Source organism: Balaenoptera musculus, chromosome 20 (genome assembly GCF_009873245.2).
Source record: "Balaenoptera musculus isolate JJ_BM4_2016_0621 chromosome 20, mBalMus1.pri.v3, whole genome shotgun sequence".
Taxonomy (NCBI): Eukaryota; Metazoa; Chordata; class Mammalia; order Artiodactyla; family Balaenopteridae; genus Balaenoptera; species Balaenoptera musculus.
Window position 1 is genome coordinate 46,491,151 of NC_045804.1, and position 18,340 is coordinate 46,509,490.

At 49.4% G+C, this 18,340-nt stretch overlaps 2 protein-coding genes and 1 non-coding gene across 4 annotated transcripts in view; 1 reads left to right on the plus strand and 2 right to left on the minus strand.

Annotated features, from left to right (window-relative positions):
- Positions 1–7: 7 nt before the first annotated feature.
- Positions 8–3,599, minus strand: LOC118887472 (Rab interacting lysosomal protein). Of its 2 annotated transcripts, XM_036838318.1 has the most exons (8): positions 3,124–3,598; positions 2,958–3,051; positions 2,766–2,872; positions 2,432–2,677; positions 2,034–2,179; positions 1,538–1,660; positions 769–858; positions 8–506 (listed from the first exon to the last, which is right to left on the minus strand). In XM_036838318.1, exons 1-8 carry the CDS (start codon positions 3,349–3,351, stop codon positions 362–364), a joined length of 1,179 nt encoding a protein of 392 aa, XP_036694213.1. In that variant the 5' UTR covers positions 3,352–3,598; the 3' UTR covers positions 8–361. The 2 variants fall into 2 exon arrangements, with proteins under 2 accessions (XP_036694213.1, XP_036694214.1); XM_036838319.1 differs by lacking the exons at positions 2,766–2,872; positions 2,958–3,051 and having other exon boundaries at positions 3,124–3,599.
- Positions 3,600–4,100: 501 nt separating this feature from the next.
- The window catches only part of PRPF8 (pre-mRNA processing factor 8), a 36,303-nt gene continuing 22,063 nt past the window's right edge, over positions 4,101–18,340 (minus strand). The window contains exons 25-43 of the mRNA XM_036838320.1: positions 13,363–13,610; positions 13,082–13,261; positions 12,744–12,879; positions 12,459–12,628; positions 12,154–12,283; positions 11,893–12,039; positions 11,534–11,694; positions 11,038–11,229; positions 9,776–10,013; positions 9,510–9,638; positions 8,501–8,614; positions 8,243–8,416; positions 7,764–7,957; positions 6,794–7,033; positions 6,554–6,695; positions 5,185–5,325; positions 4,911–5,050; positions 4,603–4,805; positions 4,101–4,431 (exon numbers count right to left, since the gene is read on the minus strand). Of these exons, the coding sequence (XP_036694215.1) occupies positions 4,277–4,431; positions 4,603–4,805; positions 4,911–5,050; positions 5,185–5,325; positions 6,554–6,695; positions 6,794–7,033; positions 7,764–7,957; positions 8,243–8,416; positions 8,501–8,614; positions 9,510–9,638; positions 9,776–10,013; positions 11,038–11,229; positions 11,534–11,694; positions 11,893–12,039; positions 12,154–12,283; positions 12,459–12,628; positions 12,744–12,879; positions 13,082–13,261; positions 13,363–13,610 (3,234 nt within the window). The 3' untranslated portion in view covers positions 4,101–4,276. The remainder of the gene's footprint in view (positions 4,432–4,602; positions 4,806–4,910; positions 5,051–5,184; positions 5,326–6,553; positions 6,696–6,793; positions 7,034–7,763; positions 7,958–8,242; positions 8,417–8,500; positions 8,615–9,509; positions 9,639–9,775; positions 10,014–11,037; positions 11,230–11,533; positions 11,695–11,892; positions 12,040–12,153; positions 12,284–12,458; positions 12,629–12,743; positions 12,880–13,081; positions 13,262–13,362; positions 13,611–18,340) is intronic.
- On the plus strand, positions 18,164–18,270 carry LOC118887623. Its single transcript, XR_005018097.1, has one exon. It is a non-coding gene; the product is annotated as a U6 spliceosomal RNA (small nuclear RNA).

Here is an 18,340-nt window from a genome sequence, read left to right on the forward strand (position 1 = left end):
CAGTTTCTGGGTATCACGGGCAGTTGCTTTATTACATTAGCTTAGGCCATCCGTACAAACACCTGGGAGGGAGGTAGTCAACTCTCCATTTCATGGATGGGGAAACTGAAACTCACAGAAGCAGCACTTTTATCTGGCCCTGGAGGCTTGGCACAGAGATACAGGAAGGAAGGTAGGTTGAGCTCCCCGTCACACCCCGGCTCAGGCCAGGGTTAGAAAAGAGCCCGGGGAGGGCGGGGAAGGAGGGAGCCCTGTCCTCATTTGAGGTCACCCATCCACCCCCAGACAGACTCCGAAGTCAGGCCTCTGGGGCAGCTGGGACCCCAGATGAAGATATTCATCGAGAGCAGAGCAGGGCCGGTCAGGAGTTGGGGGCTGTCAGGCTGCCCACAGGCTCCAAGTGCGGTGGCTGTGGAGCCTCCTCTCCTCCCCGTACCTCGCTGGTAGCCGCAATGCCGGCCTCCGCTTCAGGGGCCTCGGTTTCACCCCGATACCACAGGCCCAAGCTGCGGGGAGAGCCAAGAGGTGCTCTGAGCCTGGATGCCAGGGAGGTCAAGGATAGGGGCCGAAGACAGGGGGTGCTGTAAAAAGGGGACTCAAGAGGACGAAAGGGCAGCATGAGGCAGGGGGAGGTCAAGGGGCCACCAGAGGAGCGGGAGGGGACGGGCATGCTCAGAGCTCAGGGCGGCTGGGTGAGCAGCAGTGGAGCGGGAAAGGTGGGGTCCCTCCACTCCCACCACATTTGTCCTTCCTCTTCCCCCAACATACAAACTCTGTATTCTGGACTCAGGGGGTGGGGGCTGGAGGTGGTCTCCCTTATCCCTGGAGAGCAGGAGCCATGAGCCATCCTCATCGTCACTGAGGCAGAGGAGAGAGGAGTTGTGAGGGTCATTTGTCAAGGCCCTGAGGGACAGCGGGACTCCAGCTATGTTCAGCCTTCTGTGCAGCCCCCAGGAGCAGACAGGGGAGGACAAAGTGACTTCAGGGCCCCCAAAGCTGGAGAGAAGGAAAAGCGGGGGCGACGGAGGACAACTAGAGGATTTTTTTTCTTTTTGGTCGTGCCCCACGGCATGCGGGATCTTAGTTCCCCGACCAGGGATCGAACCCGTGCCCCCTGCACTGGAAGCACGGAGTCTTAACCACTGGACCGCCAGGGAAGTGCCCTCTTGAGGCTTTTATTTTCTAGCCTGACACACAGCAGGCCCCTGACAAGACTGCAGATACAGCCTTACCCATCTGAGAACAAACAGATGCAGCCAAGACAAGAAACCGAAAACTGACTGTGGAGAAGCAGAATTAGCAGGTTTCTTCAGCAGGATGTACGGGGAGCATGGCAGGTGGGAGCAGTGCGATCCAGAGAGAAGGGTGGTGCGCTCAGGATGGCAGGCTCAGGGGGTGACCAGGCCAGGTTAGGTTCTAGAAGTGACTAAGTTAGGTGACAGGCTCAAGGTGTGACTAGATTGGGGTGACAGGTACAGTCTGAGGCAACAGGCTCAGAAGGTGACCAGGCTCAGTGGGAATGGAGGCAGGGACTTACCTGCTCTCTGCTTCCTCTGGGGTCCCTAACATCTTGGCCTTGATCTTCTTTCGTTGCTTCCTGATAGCCACCTTCATGGCTTCGAGCAGAAGCCCGGGGACCCGGTGGTCTGTGAGCAGCTCCCTACAGAGGAGGGGGAGGGGCAGAGAAAAAGCAGTGGGGATGCCAAGAGTAGGTCTCGTCCCAAGTACCTGTGCATGTTGTTCCCCCTTTTGGAAACACTCTGCCTTGCTAACCCCCCGACCTTAGTTTAGATGTCACCCCTCCTAGGGAAGATGTCCCCTTCCTTGATGGCTGCTGTGACCCTTTGCAATGGCCCACCCCATGTGGAAGAAGTTCCAGGAGGGCAGGGGCTTTGTGATTCTCGTCCTCCAGTGCCCGGCACACGACAGCGTGGCTATATCGATGACCCAAAGAATGAGGAGGGTGAACCGAGGCCTGGGAACAGGTGCAAGTGGTGCCCCCGAGCCTCCCGACCCCTGTCCTGCGCCCTCACCGCTGGAAGTAGGCCAACTCCTCCTTCAGCAGGAACACGTTGGCTTTGAGCTCATTCCTCTCCTGAAGGATCTGTTCAACCTCCTCTCGACTGAAGCCGCACTGCCCTACCTTGGGGGGGCGTCCTGGCGGCGGCAGCGCATCCACCTGCGGAAGGACAGGCTTGGTCAGGGGGGCGCCTCGGCTGGAGAGGGACGCTAGAGGGTGACTGGCAGGGAGACTTGGGAGGCCAGGGCGCTACAATAGATGCCAGACCGGTGCTCTGGCTGAGACTGGGGGCGGAGGCCGGCTGGGGGCGCACATTCGTGCCACCTTCCAACTTCCCGGTGGCCCTAACTACGCAGCAAAGCAAACCTTTCCCGAGTGCCGGACCGGTCCCTGACCTCATCCGGCACTCACCCGGTCCTCATGGGTCTCCGGGGCTCCTGTGCCCGCGGCTGCCGTCTCGGGCTGCTGCCTCTGCTCGCACCCGGGCGCCGCGGCCTGGCCCTGAGCCTGCTCTGGCGCGGGCTCCAAGGTCGCTTCGCGCCGCCGCTCTGATTCGCTCTCGCGGTCCCGCGCGGCGCGCAAGTGGGTTTGTACTGCGGCCAGCTTGTGCCGCAACTCCGCATTCACCAGCAGGAGGCGCTGCAGCTGCTCCTGCAACTGTGGGCGGAGCAAAGGGGGCTGGTGGGCGGGGCGCCGGAGGGCCGGGAGAGCCCCGCCCCCGCACGTCGCCCCGCCCTGCCCTCACCGCTTCCGTCTCCTGGCTGCGCTGCCGCAGGTCGCGGTTGTGCGCCCGGAGTTCATCACGCTGGCGGTCGGTCACCTCCTTGAGCTGCCGCAGCAGAGCGCGCTCCTCTGAGGAAGGGGCGTTCTCAGCGGCGGCCCGCGGGGAGCGGCCCTGAGCCTCCCGGCCCCCGGGCCCCGGCAGGCCCGCACTCACCCTGTGGCCCAGAGCGCAACTCTTTGCAGAGGCGCTCGTTCTCCTCCCGCAGCCGCCGCAGCTCGAGTTCGGCCTGCTGCGCGGATACCTGCAGCTGGAGAGGCCGCGCCGTCAGGGCCGGGGCCCGCCAGCCCGCGGGCGGCTAAGGGAGGGCGCCGTGACTCACCGAGTCCGGGGCGGGCCCCACAGCCGCCTTTTCCAGGAGCTCCAGCGCCTGCACCACCAGCGGCACGAGCCCGGCCGCCGCCTCCGGCCCGAAGCGGCGCGCCAGCTCCTTCAGCTCAGTGCCCAAGGCCCCCGCTAGGTAGTACACGAGCTCCGCAGCCGTCCCCGACCCCGCGGCCACCCGAGGCCCCCAGCAGTGCGCCCCAGGCCCCACCCTCCTGGGCTCCATGTCCCCCGAAGGCGACTAGGGCTGCGACACCCTTCTCCCCACAACTGGGGAAGGAAAAGGCCGACCAGTCCTGGCCCAGGAAGCAGTTTAGGACGGTAGAGGGCGGGGTAGAAGCGACAAGGGAGGAGGGATTAAGGGAAAAAGGCTGGGGAAGGAGAGTCTCAGTGCCCTGCTCCCTGTCCTGTTCAAGCCCCCAAGGTCACAGGAAGCAGGACAGCCAACTTCCAGCCAGGTGTCCAGGAGCTGAGGCTCAGAGCTGTAAGTGGTCACTTTTCGTCAAGCCCTCCCCCCAGTGCCCACACCAGGCTCCACCCCTGTGTCTGGAGTCATGGGGCCTGACTTGGCTGCCAACTCTCCAGGCAAGAGGTGAGAGGTAGGAGAGCTGTCACTGGCCTCAACCAGAGGCAGCCAACTGTCCAGCCATGTGCCTGTTTCCAAGACAGATTGAGCGTAACACAAAGCTTAAAGGGCTAGGCTGGGCACCACAGCTGCAGACTGCTCCAAGAGATGCTGAAAAGCGGTGAGTGTTTCCAAGTATTCTGGAGGGAAATTGGCAAATGTCATCATGGCAGCAGGAGCGTGACGGCCCAAGCCCCCTTCAGTTCTCTGAGTTTAGAGTATATTTACCCCCATAGCTCTTGAGGATCAGGGGAGCCTCAAGGATCAGTCCAGCAGCTTTTGCTGTGAACAAGTCTGGCCTCTGCCATCCTTACACCCAGAATTCGAGCTGAGGGAAAAACCTCAAAAACTCCCATTTATACAAAATTTATTATACTTTGTTCAGAATTACAAGTCACCACGAGGTCAACAACATAAGCACAAAATAAGAGGGAAAAGGGGCCAAGCTGCTGAATGTCACCAGCTTGTCTGTGAGGGTAAAAGGCTCTGGCCTCTGGGGAGTCTGAAGCAGGAGGTGAGGAGACAACTAGGCATAGAGGTCCTCTCGGTCCGCAGAGTAGACCTCGCCCTCCTGCAGGAGAGCAAAGTTGAGGAAGTGGGAAGGTCTGTGCACCTCGTGGTAGAACTCTTTGGGGTTTGCCAGCTGCAGCTCATACTTCATGTTGGGATCATGCCGAACACCTTGGAGTAGAAGGAAAGGGCCAGTGTTGACAAGGTCCACCTGCCTCACCCTGCTGGGTCCTGGGCCATCTCCAAACCAGAGTCCGGCCCCAAGTGCTAAAGGGTGATGGCCGAACCCCAACCCCACCTTCCTGTGTGCCCCGCCACCACCCCGCACCCTGCCTCACATACCCATAAAGTTGTAGTTCCATGAGGACTGGGCAGGAACCATAAAGAAGCCAAGGAAGCGGTCTGACAGTAGCATCTGGACCCTCTCGTAGTGTGAGGGTAGGTAGCCCTTGGGGTTGTTGCCCTTGTCTGTGTTCTGGCGGCCCCATTCATAGCCACTGGGGGTCAGCTTGTAGGCTGTCAGGGTGCAGGAGCCTGGTGTGAAGCTGCAAGAGGAGTGAGGACAGAGTCAGCGCTCAGGCCACTGTTCCTGGGCCCTGGCCTGCAATGCCTGCCCCATCGTACTTCCTCCCAAGGCGGCCCAACCCCACCTGCAGGTGATGATAATGGTCTTCTCGCCATCCCAAGATGGGTTGTCAGCCATGATCTTGGCATGGGTGGTGACATCCTGGGGTGACAGCTGGGGGGATTCATTGGGCTGAGTGTGGATCCAACCTAAGGGTTCCATCTCCTGTGGGTAGAGCAGTGAAAAGCTATTTAGAGCCCCGTCTGCAGACAGGAATCCCAACCGTGAGAGTAACACCCCTGCCTTCCCTCCACCACCTTGAGAGCAGAAAGCCCCGGTTCTCCCACACCCCCGCTAACCTTGAGGTACTCATGCTGAGGCAGCTGGCCAGGCAGGTGCACAGTCTGGTGAGTGCCCCACTGTGGTACCATCACGATGCAGCGGATCTCCTTCACCTGGGGGTTATCTGGTGGGCTCACCCCATAGAGGTACCCTGCAATCTGGAGACAAGGGTGTCAAGAACCAAAGAGATTCTTAGTACCAGCCCAGATTTGGGGCTGTCAGCCCTGTGTTTAATTCCCTTCTCCAAGAACAAGGACAGAGTTTCTCAAAATGTGGTCAGAATCTCCTGCATCAAAAACGCCTGGGGGTGCTTATTCAAAATGCTAAACGAGGACCTCATCTCAGACTTATCACATCAGAATCTCTTGGGTGGGGTCCAGGAATCAGCACTGCTCACACATTCCCCAGTTGATTAAGTATTTAAGTACAGTGTCCATAAACAAATGAGCACACAAGCACAGAGCTCATGCATTTCCACAAACTGAACACATCTATAAAATCAGCACTCGGCAGTACTTTAAATTTTACATTGTCATGAACAAAGTAAGAAAACTTGTGTTCCTATAAACTCACCCAACACAGGATACTAACAATCTTCAAATTCACCAAACTGAGGCCACAGATTGGTATTTTATAAAATATGATTCTCCCTGATTACTAGTAAAGTTGACCATCTTTTCATATTTTCCACCTTTAGTTCCTTTTCTGAACTACCTTCATACTCCTTTGCCCATTCTTCTACAGTTATCTTTTATAAAAATCAACTTCTGAGAATTCCCTATTCTAGATCCAAACCCACTATATCTTAGAATTACGCAAATATTTTCTTCCTGTTTTTAGTTTGTCTTTTGTGGTACCCTTTGTCACGCACAAGTTATTAATTTTGATGATGGCTTTGTGTTTAAGAAGGTTATCCTAACTTTAAGACGATAAACATTTTCTTCTAATACTCTACTACAGTTTAGTATTTTACGTTCAGATTTGTACTCCACCTGGAGTTGACTTCTGTAAGTGCTATGAGGCAGGGATCAAGCCTCCTTTTGCTGACTGTTTCAGTATCATAAGGCACGCTTAATCCCACAGATGAAGTGGGATCCTCAAGTGATACAACACATTTATTATATACACATGAATCTGTTTCTGACTATATATCCTCTTCCAATAACTTCTAGGCCAATAATACATCATTTCTCAATTGCCACAGCTTTATAATGTTCTGGTATCTGGTGGGGGCCGAAACACTCCTCCCTGTTTTGGCTATCCTTGTATATTTACTCATCTATCAATTTCAAAACCAGCACCTCCAGTTCCAGGAAATCTCAGGTGAGTTTTAGGCACATAAAATGCCTGGCACACACTGTGGCCTAGTTGAACAAACATACTCACTTGGGCCCGAAGGTCAGATATGCAGATAAACTTCTTAAGCACATTCTTGGGAAGAATATAGGTATAACCAGTCTCCTTGATGTCATCAGATGAAACATAGATGTGATTGGTCCTTAGGTGCAGGTTGGCGGCAGAAATGGCCCTAAAAACAGGTAGGGAATGTTGGCATTTTTCAACTCAAGCACCTCAGGTAGCATCAGTAGGCCTTTCCATCCTTACCCCTCTTGCCCCTTATACTACCTGACCCTCCATTCAGTCTTAGATGAGAAAGTCTGGGTCTCATAGTTGCTGGTGGTAGAGGTGATGATTTCGTCACCATGCTTGTTGACAGTACGAGTCTGGGTTGCAGTCAGCTGTGACTGTTCCTTGGTCTGCTTCTCAATCTCAGCTATCTGCTGCCGCTGCTGTGATGGTGCCGAGATCTCCATACCCAGGATGATGTCTCGAATTTCTGATTGTGTCAGTGATGCCACATTCACACTGTGGGGACAGTGTGGGTCACACCACAAGGATCCCTTCCCCTTGGTCACTTATGCCCCAATGGCAAGGTGTAACTTGGTGGGACAGGAGAGCCCATACTCTGACCCCAGATAATCTTCAAGTGACACTTGAAGTGTGAAGTGGAAATACACTAATACGGATAAGATTTGTCACATCCCAGGCTGGCCCTGTGCCTGTACACCTTTCAGCCATGCTCAAACCTGCTCAGCATTCATACCTCCCACTTTTCCTCAACAAAAAGTGCCCTGGAACCAGAAAAACTCTCAAAAACGGAAATCCTAGAACAAGTTCTCAATCACAGTTGGTGTGTCCGCACCCTTACTCGGTGAACATTTTTGGTTGCCACAATGACAGGGAAGGAGAGAGAAGGAAGGTGTGTGTGTGTGTGTGTTATTAGCTGTGGTACCTGGGGGTCTGGGATGTTAGAACTTCCTGTAATGTATGGACAGTAAGGAAATGCCCCGTTCAAAATGGCAACAGTGCCTCTGCTGAGGAATAGCGCCGAAGTGTCAGCCCGAGCCCTGAGACACGGACACTTCCTACACCATCTGAAGACACTGCCTACCTACCTCTCCTCTATAGGCATCTCCAGGACAATTTCTTGAGAAACTTCTGAGCTTAAAATGTTGCAAAAAACCCAGAAGGCATATACTGAGCCACCCATTTTACCCTTTTTGGATCTCTCATCTGTATCCCCACCACTGCTCACTTGTTTTTCTTGCCATAGTCAGCCAAGATAAGGTCCTTGAGCTGCACCTCCACCTTGATCCACTCCTCGTCAGTCAGAGTGGGCCAGATGTGGTGTGGTTCTGTGATCGTAGTCTTGTCTGGCTTCAGGATCACCTTCGCCCGGTCGTTGTTCACATGCAGGGCACGCAGAATCAGGATGAGGCGGGAGAAAGCCTGGGGAGAGATGTGGCAGCATGGGAGGAGGTCAGCTACTTGATGTTCTTCCCCTCTCCTCCATCCTATCCTTTCAGGAGACCCAAGAACCCATTTCAAACCCTACAATGCTCCCCTCACCATGAGTCAACCTGATATGCAGAGTCACTGGCCTATGCACAGGCTGAAGATGTGAAAATGGCCCCATAAGAGGCCTGTGGGAAAAGCTAAGGCACAGGACCTTCTTGTGACCCCAAACCCACTCCTCTTAGAGTGACCCTCCCTCCTCGTGAGGTGGCTTCATACCGTGTAAGATGAGATAGTCTTGAGCCAGTCATCATAGAGGTTAAAGAGAACCATCTGCGGCTCAGTGGCTTTAAGGATGAGATCCCCAAACTTTTCCACCTTGAGACAAGCCTGGAAGGGGAGCTGGAGCTCTGATCCTTTGATCACAATATTGGGGAAGTCCAGCAAGTGCACCTGAGACAAGATCAAGTCCAAGTTTAGAAACAGAACCAGCAGGTCTCAGCCCTCTTTCCTTCTACCTCATTCACCACCTCTCACCTCCAATGGATCGAGCATGCCTTTCCTGGTGACAATGATCTGCTTGGGCTGCTCCTCCACTGGCAGAGATCGGATCAGGGCAGCCACCTCCTCAGCTGTCTTCCACTTAGCCAACTAAAAAGCAAGAGAGAAGAACATGGAAACTGAGTCCCCACCCTCCCAGGTCAACTAGAACAAAAAATCCTAGTCTTAAAACAATTAGACTATGTTTCTATCGCACACTGCTATTGAATGTTAGGTACTTCAGAGGTACAGAAAAAACGTCCAATGGCCTTGCCCCAAAGGGTATTTCAACCTAGCTGGCCAGACAAAGCTCACACAGTGCCACAAGCTAGTATTTGATTATATACACGCTATGTCAGGGACAAAAGAAATTAAGGCTAAAGGTCATAAAAAGCTGCACAAAGAAAGAAGTCTTAAGGGATGAGTAAGACAGTGATTAACAGAAGAGAAGAGTTCATTCTAGAAGCAAAGACCTATAAAGCAAAGCCACAGAGGTGGAGATGCTCATCAGGGTTTGGGATACCAGGATCCTGGACTGACTGCCAGAGGAACCGTGCTACAGAGGAAGAGGAACTGTGGCTAGACAGGTTACAGGCCAACCAGATATTAAGTATCTAGGAAACCAAAAAGTTAATTCAGCAAAAAGAAAGGGGCTACCAAAGGCTTTGAGGAGGAGAAGAGATTTGGTGAAAATGACATTTTAAGAGTGCTTGTTCCCTTTAGAAAGATGATTTTTCATAGCCCTCTTCAAGATAGGTTAGAGACGGGAGATTCAAGAAGCAGAGACGCCAGCTCGTAGGTAATGAAGGACCTCAAATATTCTTGGACCTCTTATAGAAGAACACTTCCCAAGTTAAGTAATTCAGGAAAAAAGTTTAAATGAGATGTCCTCAATCTTACAAAGAGAGAAACAGGAGATTCTCTCTGTCACATACACCCCCCCCCACATACCAAAGAGTAAGAGGCAGCAAGGTTCTACAGCCTCTCCACCCTTTAACATGCTCACCTGCCCCAAACGCTTCTGTCCAGCCCACACAGATGTGTGAATTATCTTGAGAAACAGCTGCCCTGTGCGTGGGTTGAAGATGAAGATGGCCCCATTGATGGGCTTGGTGGTCAGGTTCCCTTCAAAGGTCTAAGGAATGATGACATCAGTTAGCACAGTCTAGACACAACCAGACCGCCTTCCTCCCAATATGCACACACTTGCCCGGCTGCCCTCCCACAGGCATATACAGAGCCCCACACCCGCACGCTGCATCTAACTCTCACCTTATGGATAGTCACTCTGTAGACATTCGTGTCATCCACAAACCAGATAATCTGGTTGGAAAAGAGCTCACCATAGTTCTGAGAGGACAGATAGGGCTCAGTGGGCTCAGATGAATAAAGCTGCAGCCCTTTACGGATCCGTTCACGTAACACATACAAGGCCGGGTTTGCCTTCATGATCTTGGCCATGGCCTGCTGTATGAGGGGCTTGCTGCCAGGGAACCAGTTTCCATAGGCACTGTGAGGGTGGAAGAGGCAAGAAAGGTTAAGACCAGGCTGGCAGTCCCAAGAACAAGGCAAACTGCGACTCTACAGAGGAAGAAAAGGCTGTTGGCCAGGCTGAGAATGAGTGCCTGCTCACGTATGTAGAGGCAGGGAAGAAAGAGTCAGTGACCCCAGTGGAGGAAACGGCCAACCTCACCTCACCTGGGCAAACTAAAAAAACACGTGTATATTAAAGTATGGGGCAGCGGGGAGGGATAAATTAGGAGGTTGAGATTAACGTATACATACTACTACATATAAAATAGATAATCAACAAGGACCTACTGTATATATAGCACAGGGAACTCTACTCAATACTCTGTAATAACCTATATGGGAAAAGTATCCTAAAAACAATATATATATGTATACATATAACTAAATCACTTTGCTGTACACCTGAAACTAACACAACATTGTAAATCAACTATACTCCAATGTAAAATAAAAATTAAGGGACTTCCTGGTGGTCCAGTGGTAAAGAATCCGCCTTACAATGCAGGGGATGCGGGTTCGATCCCTGGTCCGGGAACTAAGATCCCACATGCCACGGGGCATCTAAGCCCGTGCGCCACAACTACTGAGCTCTCACTCATTCCTTAGACCTTCGAAGGGAACTTGACCACCAAGCCTCTCAATGGGGCCATCTTCATCATCGAACCTCAACTAGAGAGCCTGCGTGCCGCAAACTACAGAGCCCACACGCCACAACTACAGAGCCCACAAACTCTAGAACCTGCGCGCTACAACTAGAGAAAACCCGCACACCACAACTAGAGAGAAGCCCACGTGCTACAACGAAGAGCTCGTGTGCCGCAACAAAAGATCCTGCACGCCTCAACAAAGATCCTGCGTGCCGTGACTAAGACCCGACGCGCCCAAAAATAAATAAAAAATAAATCTTTAAAAAATAAATAAAAATTAAAATAAATAAATAAATACAATAAAGTGTGGGGCTGATGAAAAATATCAATACATGCTTCTGAGCCTCAACTTACCTATGCAGGTTATAGGCCAGGTCGATGGCAATGAGCACACCTGTGGGTGAAGGGTAGATACTCATGTTGTCTGTGGTGTAGTCCAAGAACTTGGCCCGGGCGTAGCGCTCAATGTCATGGGAATCATAGTCCCCCCAGCGCAACTGGATGTCAATCCAATACTTCTGAGTGGTGGTGCTGTCCATCACATCCCTGAGGGTGGAAAGGGGTCAGGAGTCTAGGCTTCCAGGAAGACACTGGCACAACCAATATCCCCAGAACCACAAGAACTCTCAATCACTATGTCTAAGTCTCAAAACCAACCCCTCTGCCTGTTCCAGATCAGTAAGACCCACCAGAGAATTAGGAGACCTGGCTGAGGGTGTTGACAGAATCAGGGGCAGAACTTGTTTCAAATTAGAAAGAAAGGCAGCCAGGGACAATTTCTAAAGCAGTGCTGCTAGAATAGTAAAACTAAGCTTCTTAGATGCCTAGGGCTGGGTCCTAAGGCACTTACTTAGAGTCTGCCAGCAATGAGGGCCGGGAGACATTCCACTTATAGGAGGCAAAGAGCAGGATATCTGCACAGGAAGAGTTCATCTTATAGGACTTTCGGGGGTGGATTGTCTCCTTTTGTACGGTCTCAATTTCCAGTGCATCCAGTTCCTGATCAAACACCTGGAGGCAAAGATGGAAAGGTTATGACTGGTTATGGAAGCCCACTTAGAATGAGGGTTTATAGAATTTAAGATAATGTGGCACCTGGGACCACAACAGAAGTCTCATCCTTGGAGCTCTGAGGGTGGATTTCCCATACCCAAAAGAGACAGCTGACTTGACTTTTTGTGGCATCCTCTCCCCTCAATTCTAGCCCACCTGACACAAATCCATAACGATGCTCTCGTGGATCTTCTGCCACAAGTGAGCTCGGAAGATCTGGATGAGAGAGATCTTCAGTGTGGGGATCTTGCCGTGCATGAAGATACCTGTCAGGTCCAGCTGCACCTGAAAGCCTACGTATACCTGACAGGAAAAAGAGAGTGACACTAGAGACCGAGAGGTTCTCAGGACATAATTAAGGAAGTAGAAACCCTTGTTTTTAGCTTCCCATCTCCCATGTCTATCAATCACACTCACGTTGGCTCGGTTGATGGTCGGGGACCACCAGAGGGTGAATCTACGATTGGGAATCTGGTTCAATCCTGATCGCTGAGCATTGGTTAGTTTCTTCCACTTCATAGACTCCTCAAAACCACTGGCCTTCTCCCTGGGAAGCAGAAGAGACCAGGTAAAGTGACGTCCTGCCATCCCCCAGAGCACTGCTGACCACCTGGGGTGGCTGTGTGGGCAACACCGCAGTAGAACACAAAAGCACATGAGGGATGAGCTCAGAGGGCTGTGACGTGTGAGAGGTCACTGTAAGGGGAGAACAGAGTCCTCACCAGAAAAGCCCCTCCCAGGTAGGGAAGTAAGTGCCCTTGAAGAGAGTGTGTTCCAGAATGCCTTCCACACCACCCAGGGCCTGGATCATGTCTGTACGGTAGTTGTTCAGGTTCCACAGCTTTCCATCATGCCGCTGGTGTGTCCACCAAAAAGGGTTCTGCTTCAAAACCTAGATGGCAAGGCAGGTACAGTGAAGCTTCTGGGTGCCCACTGCTCCAGGTTCCCAGCATGGCCACAGACTCTCCTAATTCAGGGAAAATCTCTCCACTATCCCCTCCACGTACCTGGTACTGCTTAAAGTCAGTTCGGACACGCCAACCCTTATCATAAGCCAGTGTGTGCCGGTCCTTCTGGAAGAGGGTGTTGATTCGAGGAATGCCACGATCCCATGAATCCTCTAGATCTTCTAGGGTCAGTCGTCTGCCAAGGAAAAAAGGTCAAAGTTAAACAAATACTCATATGAAGAGTCCAGCATTCCTCCCTGGCCAAGGATAAACTGGGTCAGACATACAACTTACTTCCTTGACTCCATAAAAATACGGCATGCTCTACTCCTGACCTCCAGGCAGGACTCAAAGGTCACCCCCCTCAACAGGACTGCTATGCCCTCCTGGATGCCCACCTGTTCTGCGCAATGGCCTCTTGTCTCTTGAGTGCATACTCAGCCCAGACCCGCTGAGAATCAATGAACTCACTCTCCCAGGGCTGTATGTAGCGATACAAGTTGGGAATCAGCTGGTCTTCTTCATGGCTCATTCCTGAACGAAAGTGTGTGATACCTACATCTGTCTGCTTGGACCACCTGTTTGGGGACACAACCAAGATTAGAGAAAAAATAAAAACTGAAAATAAAGAAACATCCCCTTCCCTCAGGGTCTAGCAAGATTTTCAGCCAAGTCCTACCTTAGGTCAGATTGGGGGATGAGCACATGGCCCATTGAGAGCATGCCAAGTCCACCCAACTCCTTAGGGGTGTAGAACACGACAGGGGGGAAGCGACTCGGCATCTTGGAGTTGAGGCCAATCTTGATTCGTGTCTGGATCTTGTTCTCACACTTCACCAGCAAGTCCAGGAGCTCCTGGGTGTTCACCACAGCCTCCCGAAAGTATGTCATAAGGCCAATAAGAGCTGTGTTCCACTTATTCACAATCTGAAGATAGTGAAAAAGAAGTAAATTATAGATAAGTCATTGCAGGGACAGGGCGTGTGGCTAGGAACCACCAGATACAATTAGTTATATTCTCTCTAGTTCTCACGAAAGATTTGCGCTCAATGTCATTAGGGAAGTGTGTATAAATCAAAATCACTACGAGATACTACTTAACACCCACTGCAATGGCTATAAGATAGTTACAAGGATGTGGAGAAAATGGAACTCTCATATACTGCTGGTAGGAATATGAAATAGTGCAGCCACATTGAAACAGCCTGGCAGTTCCTCAAAAGGTTAAAGAGAGTTACCATATGACCCAACAATTCTACTCCTAGGTATATACCCAAGAGAAATAAAAACATATATCCACACAAAAATGTGTACACAAATGTTCACAAAAGCATTATTCGTAATAGCCAAAAAGTAGAAAAAAACCAAATGTCCAACAACTGACAAATAAATAAACAAAATTGTGTACAGCCATATTATGGAATATTTAGCCATGATAAGGACTGAAATACTGATGTATGCTACAACATGGATAAACCTTGAAAACATTATACTAAGTGAAAGAAACCAGACGAAAAAGGTCACATACATGATCCATTTATATGAAATGTCCAGAAGAAACAAATCCATACAGACAGGAGGTAGACTAGGGGTTGCCAGAGGACTGGGGCAGGGAGGGACATGGGGAGTGAGTGACCGCTAATGGGTATAGGGTTTCTTTGTGGGGTGATGAAAATGTTCTGGAATTAGTGGTGATGGCTGCACAATTTTATGCATATAATGAAAACCACTGAATTGTATACTTTAAAAGTGTGAATTTCATTTCAATAAAAACATAAATTTGGGCTTCCCTGGTGGTGCAGGGAAGATTCCACATGCCATGCGGAACAGCCAAAAAATTAAAAAAAAAAAAAAAGCTGAAAGAATTTCCTTTAAGATCAGAAACAAGACAAGGATGCCCACTCTCACCACTTTTATTCAACATATTATTGAAAGTCCTAGCCACAGCAACCAGCAAGAAAAAGAAATCCAGGGACTTCCTTGGTGGCGCAGTGGTTAAGAATCTGCCTGCCAATGCAGGGGACACAGGTTTGAGCCGTGGTCTGGGAAGATCCCACATGCCGCGGAGCAACTAAGCCCATGTGCCACAACTACTGAGCTTGCGCTCTCTAGAGCCCGCGTGCCACAACTACTGAAGCCCGCACGCCTAGAGCCTGTGCTCCACAACAAGAGAAGCCACTGCAATGAGAAGCCCTCACACAACAACAAATAGTAGCCCCCGCTCGCTGCAACCAGAGAAAGCCCACGCACAGCAACAAAGACCCAATGCAGCCAAAAATAAATAAATAAATAAATAAATAAATAAATAAATAAATAAATTTTAAAAAAAACATTTCCAAATTGGAAAGAAGTGAAACTGTCACTGTTTGCAGATGACATGATATTATACATAGAAAATCCTAAAGACAGCACCAAAAAACTATCAGAACTCATCAATGAATTCAGTAACATGGCAGGATACAAATCTAACATAGAGAAATCTATTGCATTTCTGAACACTATCAGAAAGAGAAATTATGAAAACAATCCCATTTATAATTGCATCAAAAAACCAAACCAAACCAGGGACTTCCTGGTGGTCCAGTGGTTAAGACTCCACACTTCCAATGCAAGGGGCACAGGTTCAATCCCTGGTTGGGGAACTAAGATCCCACACGCTGCAGGGTACGACCAAGGGAAAAAAAAAAAAAATCTAAAAACCAAAAAACCAAAAAACCCCAAACCAAACCAAACCAAACAACAACTAGGAATAACTCAATCCAAGGAGATAAAAGAACTGTACTTGGAAAACTGTAAGAACTTGGTGAGGGACTTCCCTGGCAGTCCAGTGGTTAAGACTCCACACTTCCACTGCAGGGGACATGGGTTCAAGCCCTGGTCTGGGAAGATCCCACATGCCACGGAGCAACTAAGCCCGCGAGCCACAACTACTGAGCCCACATGCCACAACTACAGAAGCCCACGTGCCTAGAGCCCATGCTCTGCAACAAGAGAAGCCACCGCAATGAGAAGACCACGCACCGCAATGAAGAGCAGCCCCCACTTGCCGCAACTAGAGAAAGCCCGTGCGCAGCAACGAAGACCCAACACAGCCCAAAATAAATACATTAAAAAAAAAAGAGGCCTTCCCTGGTGGCGCAGTGGTTGAGAATCTGCCTGCCAATGCAGGGGACACGGGTTTGAGCCCTGGTCTGGGAAGATCCCACATGCCGCGGAGCGGCTGGGCCCATGAGCCACAATTGCTGAGCCTGCGCGTCTGCAGCCTGTGCTCCGCAACAGGAGAGCCTGCGGTGGTGAGAGGCCCGCGCGCCGCGATGAGGAGTGGCCCCCACTTGCCACAACTAGAGAAAGCCCTCGCACAGAAGCGAAGACCCAACACAGCCATAAATAAATAAATAAATTAAAAAAAAAAAAAAAAAGAATATTGTTAAAATGACCACACCCCCAAGTCCATCTACAAATTCAATGGAATCCCTATCAAAATACCAAAGACATTTTTCACAGAAGTAGAACCAATAATTTTAATATTTGTATGGAAACACAAAAGACCCTGAATAGCCAAAACAATCCTGATAAAGAACAAAGCAGAAAGTATCACACCTCCTGATTTCAAATTATATTACAAAGCTATGGTACTCAAACAGTATGGTAGTGGCACAAAAACAAACCCATAGGTCAATGGATCAGAACACAGAGCCCAGAAATAAACCCATGCTGTTATGGTCAATTAACCTACAACAAAGAAAGCAAGAATATACACTGGGGAAAAGACAGCTTCTTCAACACACGGAGCTGGGAAAACCAGACAGCTAATGCGAAAGAATCAAACTGGACTTTCTCACAACATATACAAAAATAAAGGCAAAATGGATTAAAGACTTAAATGTAAGACCTGAAAATATGAAACTCCTAGAAGAGGGACCTCCCTGGTGGTGCAGTGGTTAAGCATCTGCCTGCCAATGCAGAGGACACAGGTTTGAGCCCTGGTCTAGGAAGAACCCACATGCCGCGGAGCAACTAAGCCCGTGCGCCACAACCACTGGGCCTGTGCTCTACAGCCCACGAGCCACAACTACTGAAGCCTGCATGCCTAGAGCCCGTGCTCCTCAACAAGAGAAGCCAGTGCACCTCAACGAAGAGTAGCCCCCGCTGGATGCAACTAGAGAAAGCCCTTGCGCAGCAACGAAGACCCAACACAGCCAAAAATAAATAAATAAATAAAAGCTTTTGCACAGCAAAAGAAATTATCAACAAAATGGAAAGAAAGCCCACTGAACAGGAGGTGATATTTACAAACGATATATCTGATAAGGGATTAATACACAAAATATTGGGTTGGCCAAAAAGTTCGTTCAGGTTTTTCCACATCTTATGGGAAAACCTGAATGAACTTTTTGGCCAACCCAATACAAAGAACTCATACAACTCAACATAAAAAAAAAAAACACCAAAAACAAAAACCTGATTTAAAATGTCTATTCAGCAGAGGAGCTGAAGAGACATTTTTCCAAAGAAGATATAAAGATGTCCAATAGACACATGAAAAGATGCTCAACACCACTAATCATAAAGGAAATGCAAATCATAAAGGAAATGCAAATCAAAACCACAATGAGATGTCTCCTCACACTTGTCAGAATGGCTATTATATCAAAAAGACAAGTAACAAGCGTTAACAAGGATGTGGAGAAAAGGGAACCCTCGCGTACTACTGATGGTACTGTAAAGTGGTGCAGACACTACAAAAAACAGTATGTAAGTTCTTCAAAAAATTAAAAATACAATCTAGCAATTCTACTCCCGGGTATTTATCTGAAGAAAACAAAAACACTAATTCGAAAAGATATGTGCATCCCCATGTTAACTGCAGCATTATTTGCAATAGCCAATATATGGAAGCAACTTAAATGTCTATTGATAGATAAATGGATAAAGGAGATGTGGTATGTGTATATACACATACACACACAGAAATATTACTCAGCCATAAAAAAAGAATGAAATCTTGCCATTTGCAACAACACGGATACTTGGAAGGGTGGGGGAATGAGTGAAATAGATGAGGGAGACTAAGAGGTACAAACTTCCAGTTATAAAATAAGTAAGTCATGGGGATGTAATGTACAGTATAGGGAATATTATAATAACTTTGTGTGGTGAAAGATAGTAACTAGACTTATCCTGGTGATCATTTTGTAATGTGTAAAAAGAGCAAATCACTATATTGTTTACCTGAAACTAACATAATATTGTAAGTCAGTTATACTTAAAAAAAAAAAAGAAAGAGATCTGCAAGTTCCCTGGTGGCCTAGTGGTTAGGATTCTGGGCTTTCACTGCTGTGGCGCCAGTTAATCCCTGGTCAGGGAACTGAGATACTGCAAAAGCTGCACAGCGCAACAAAAAAAAAAAAAGAGAGAGAGAGAGAGATCTTTGAAGACCCAGGAAGGGATCCCTTTGCAGGCTGTAAAACTCCGAGGTCGTGCCTGCTTCGGCAGCACATACACTAAAACTGGAACAAGACAGAGAAGATTACCATGGCCCCCGTGCAAGGATGACACGCAAATTCGTGAATCATTTCATATTTTTTTGTTATACAGCAGCAACTAACACAACAATGTAAAGCAATTATACTCCAATAAAGATGTTAAAAAAACAA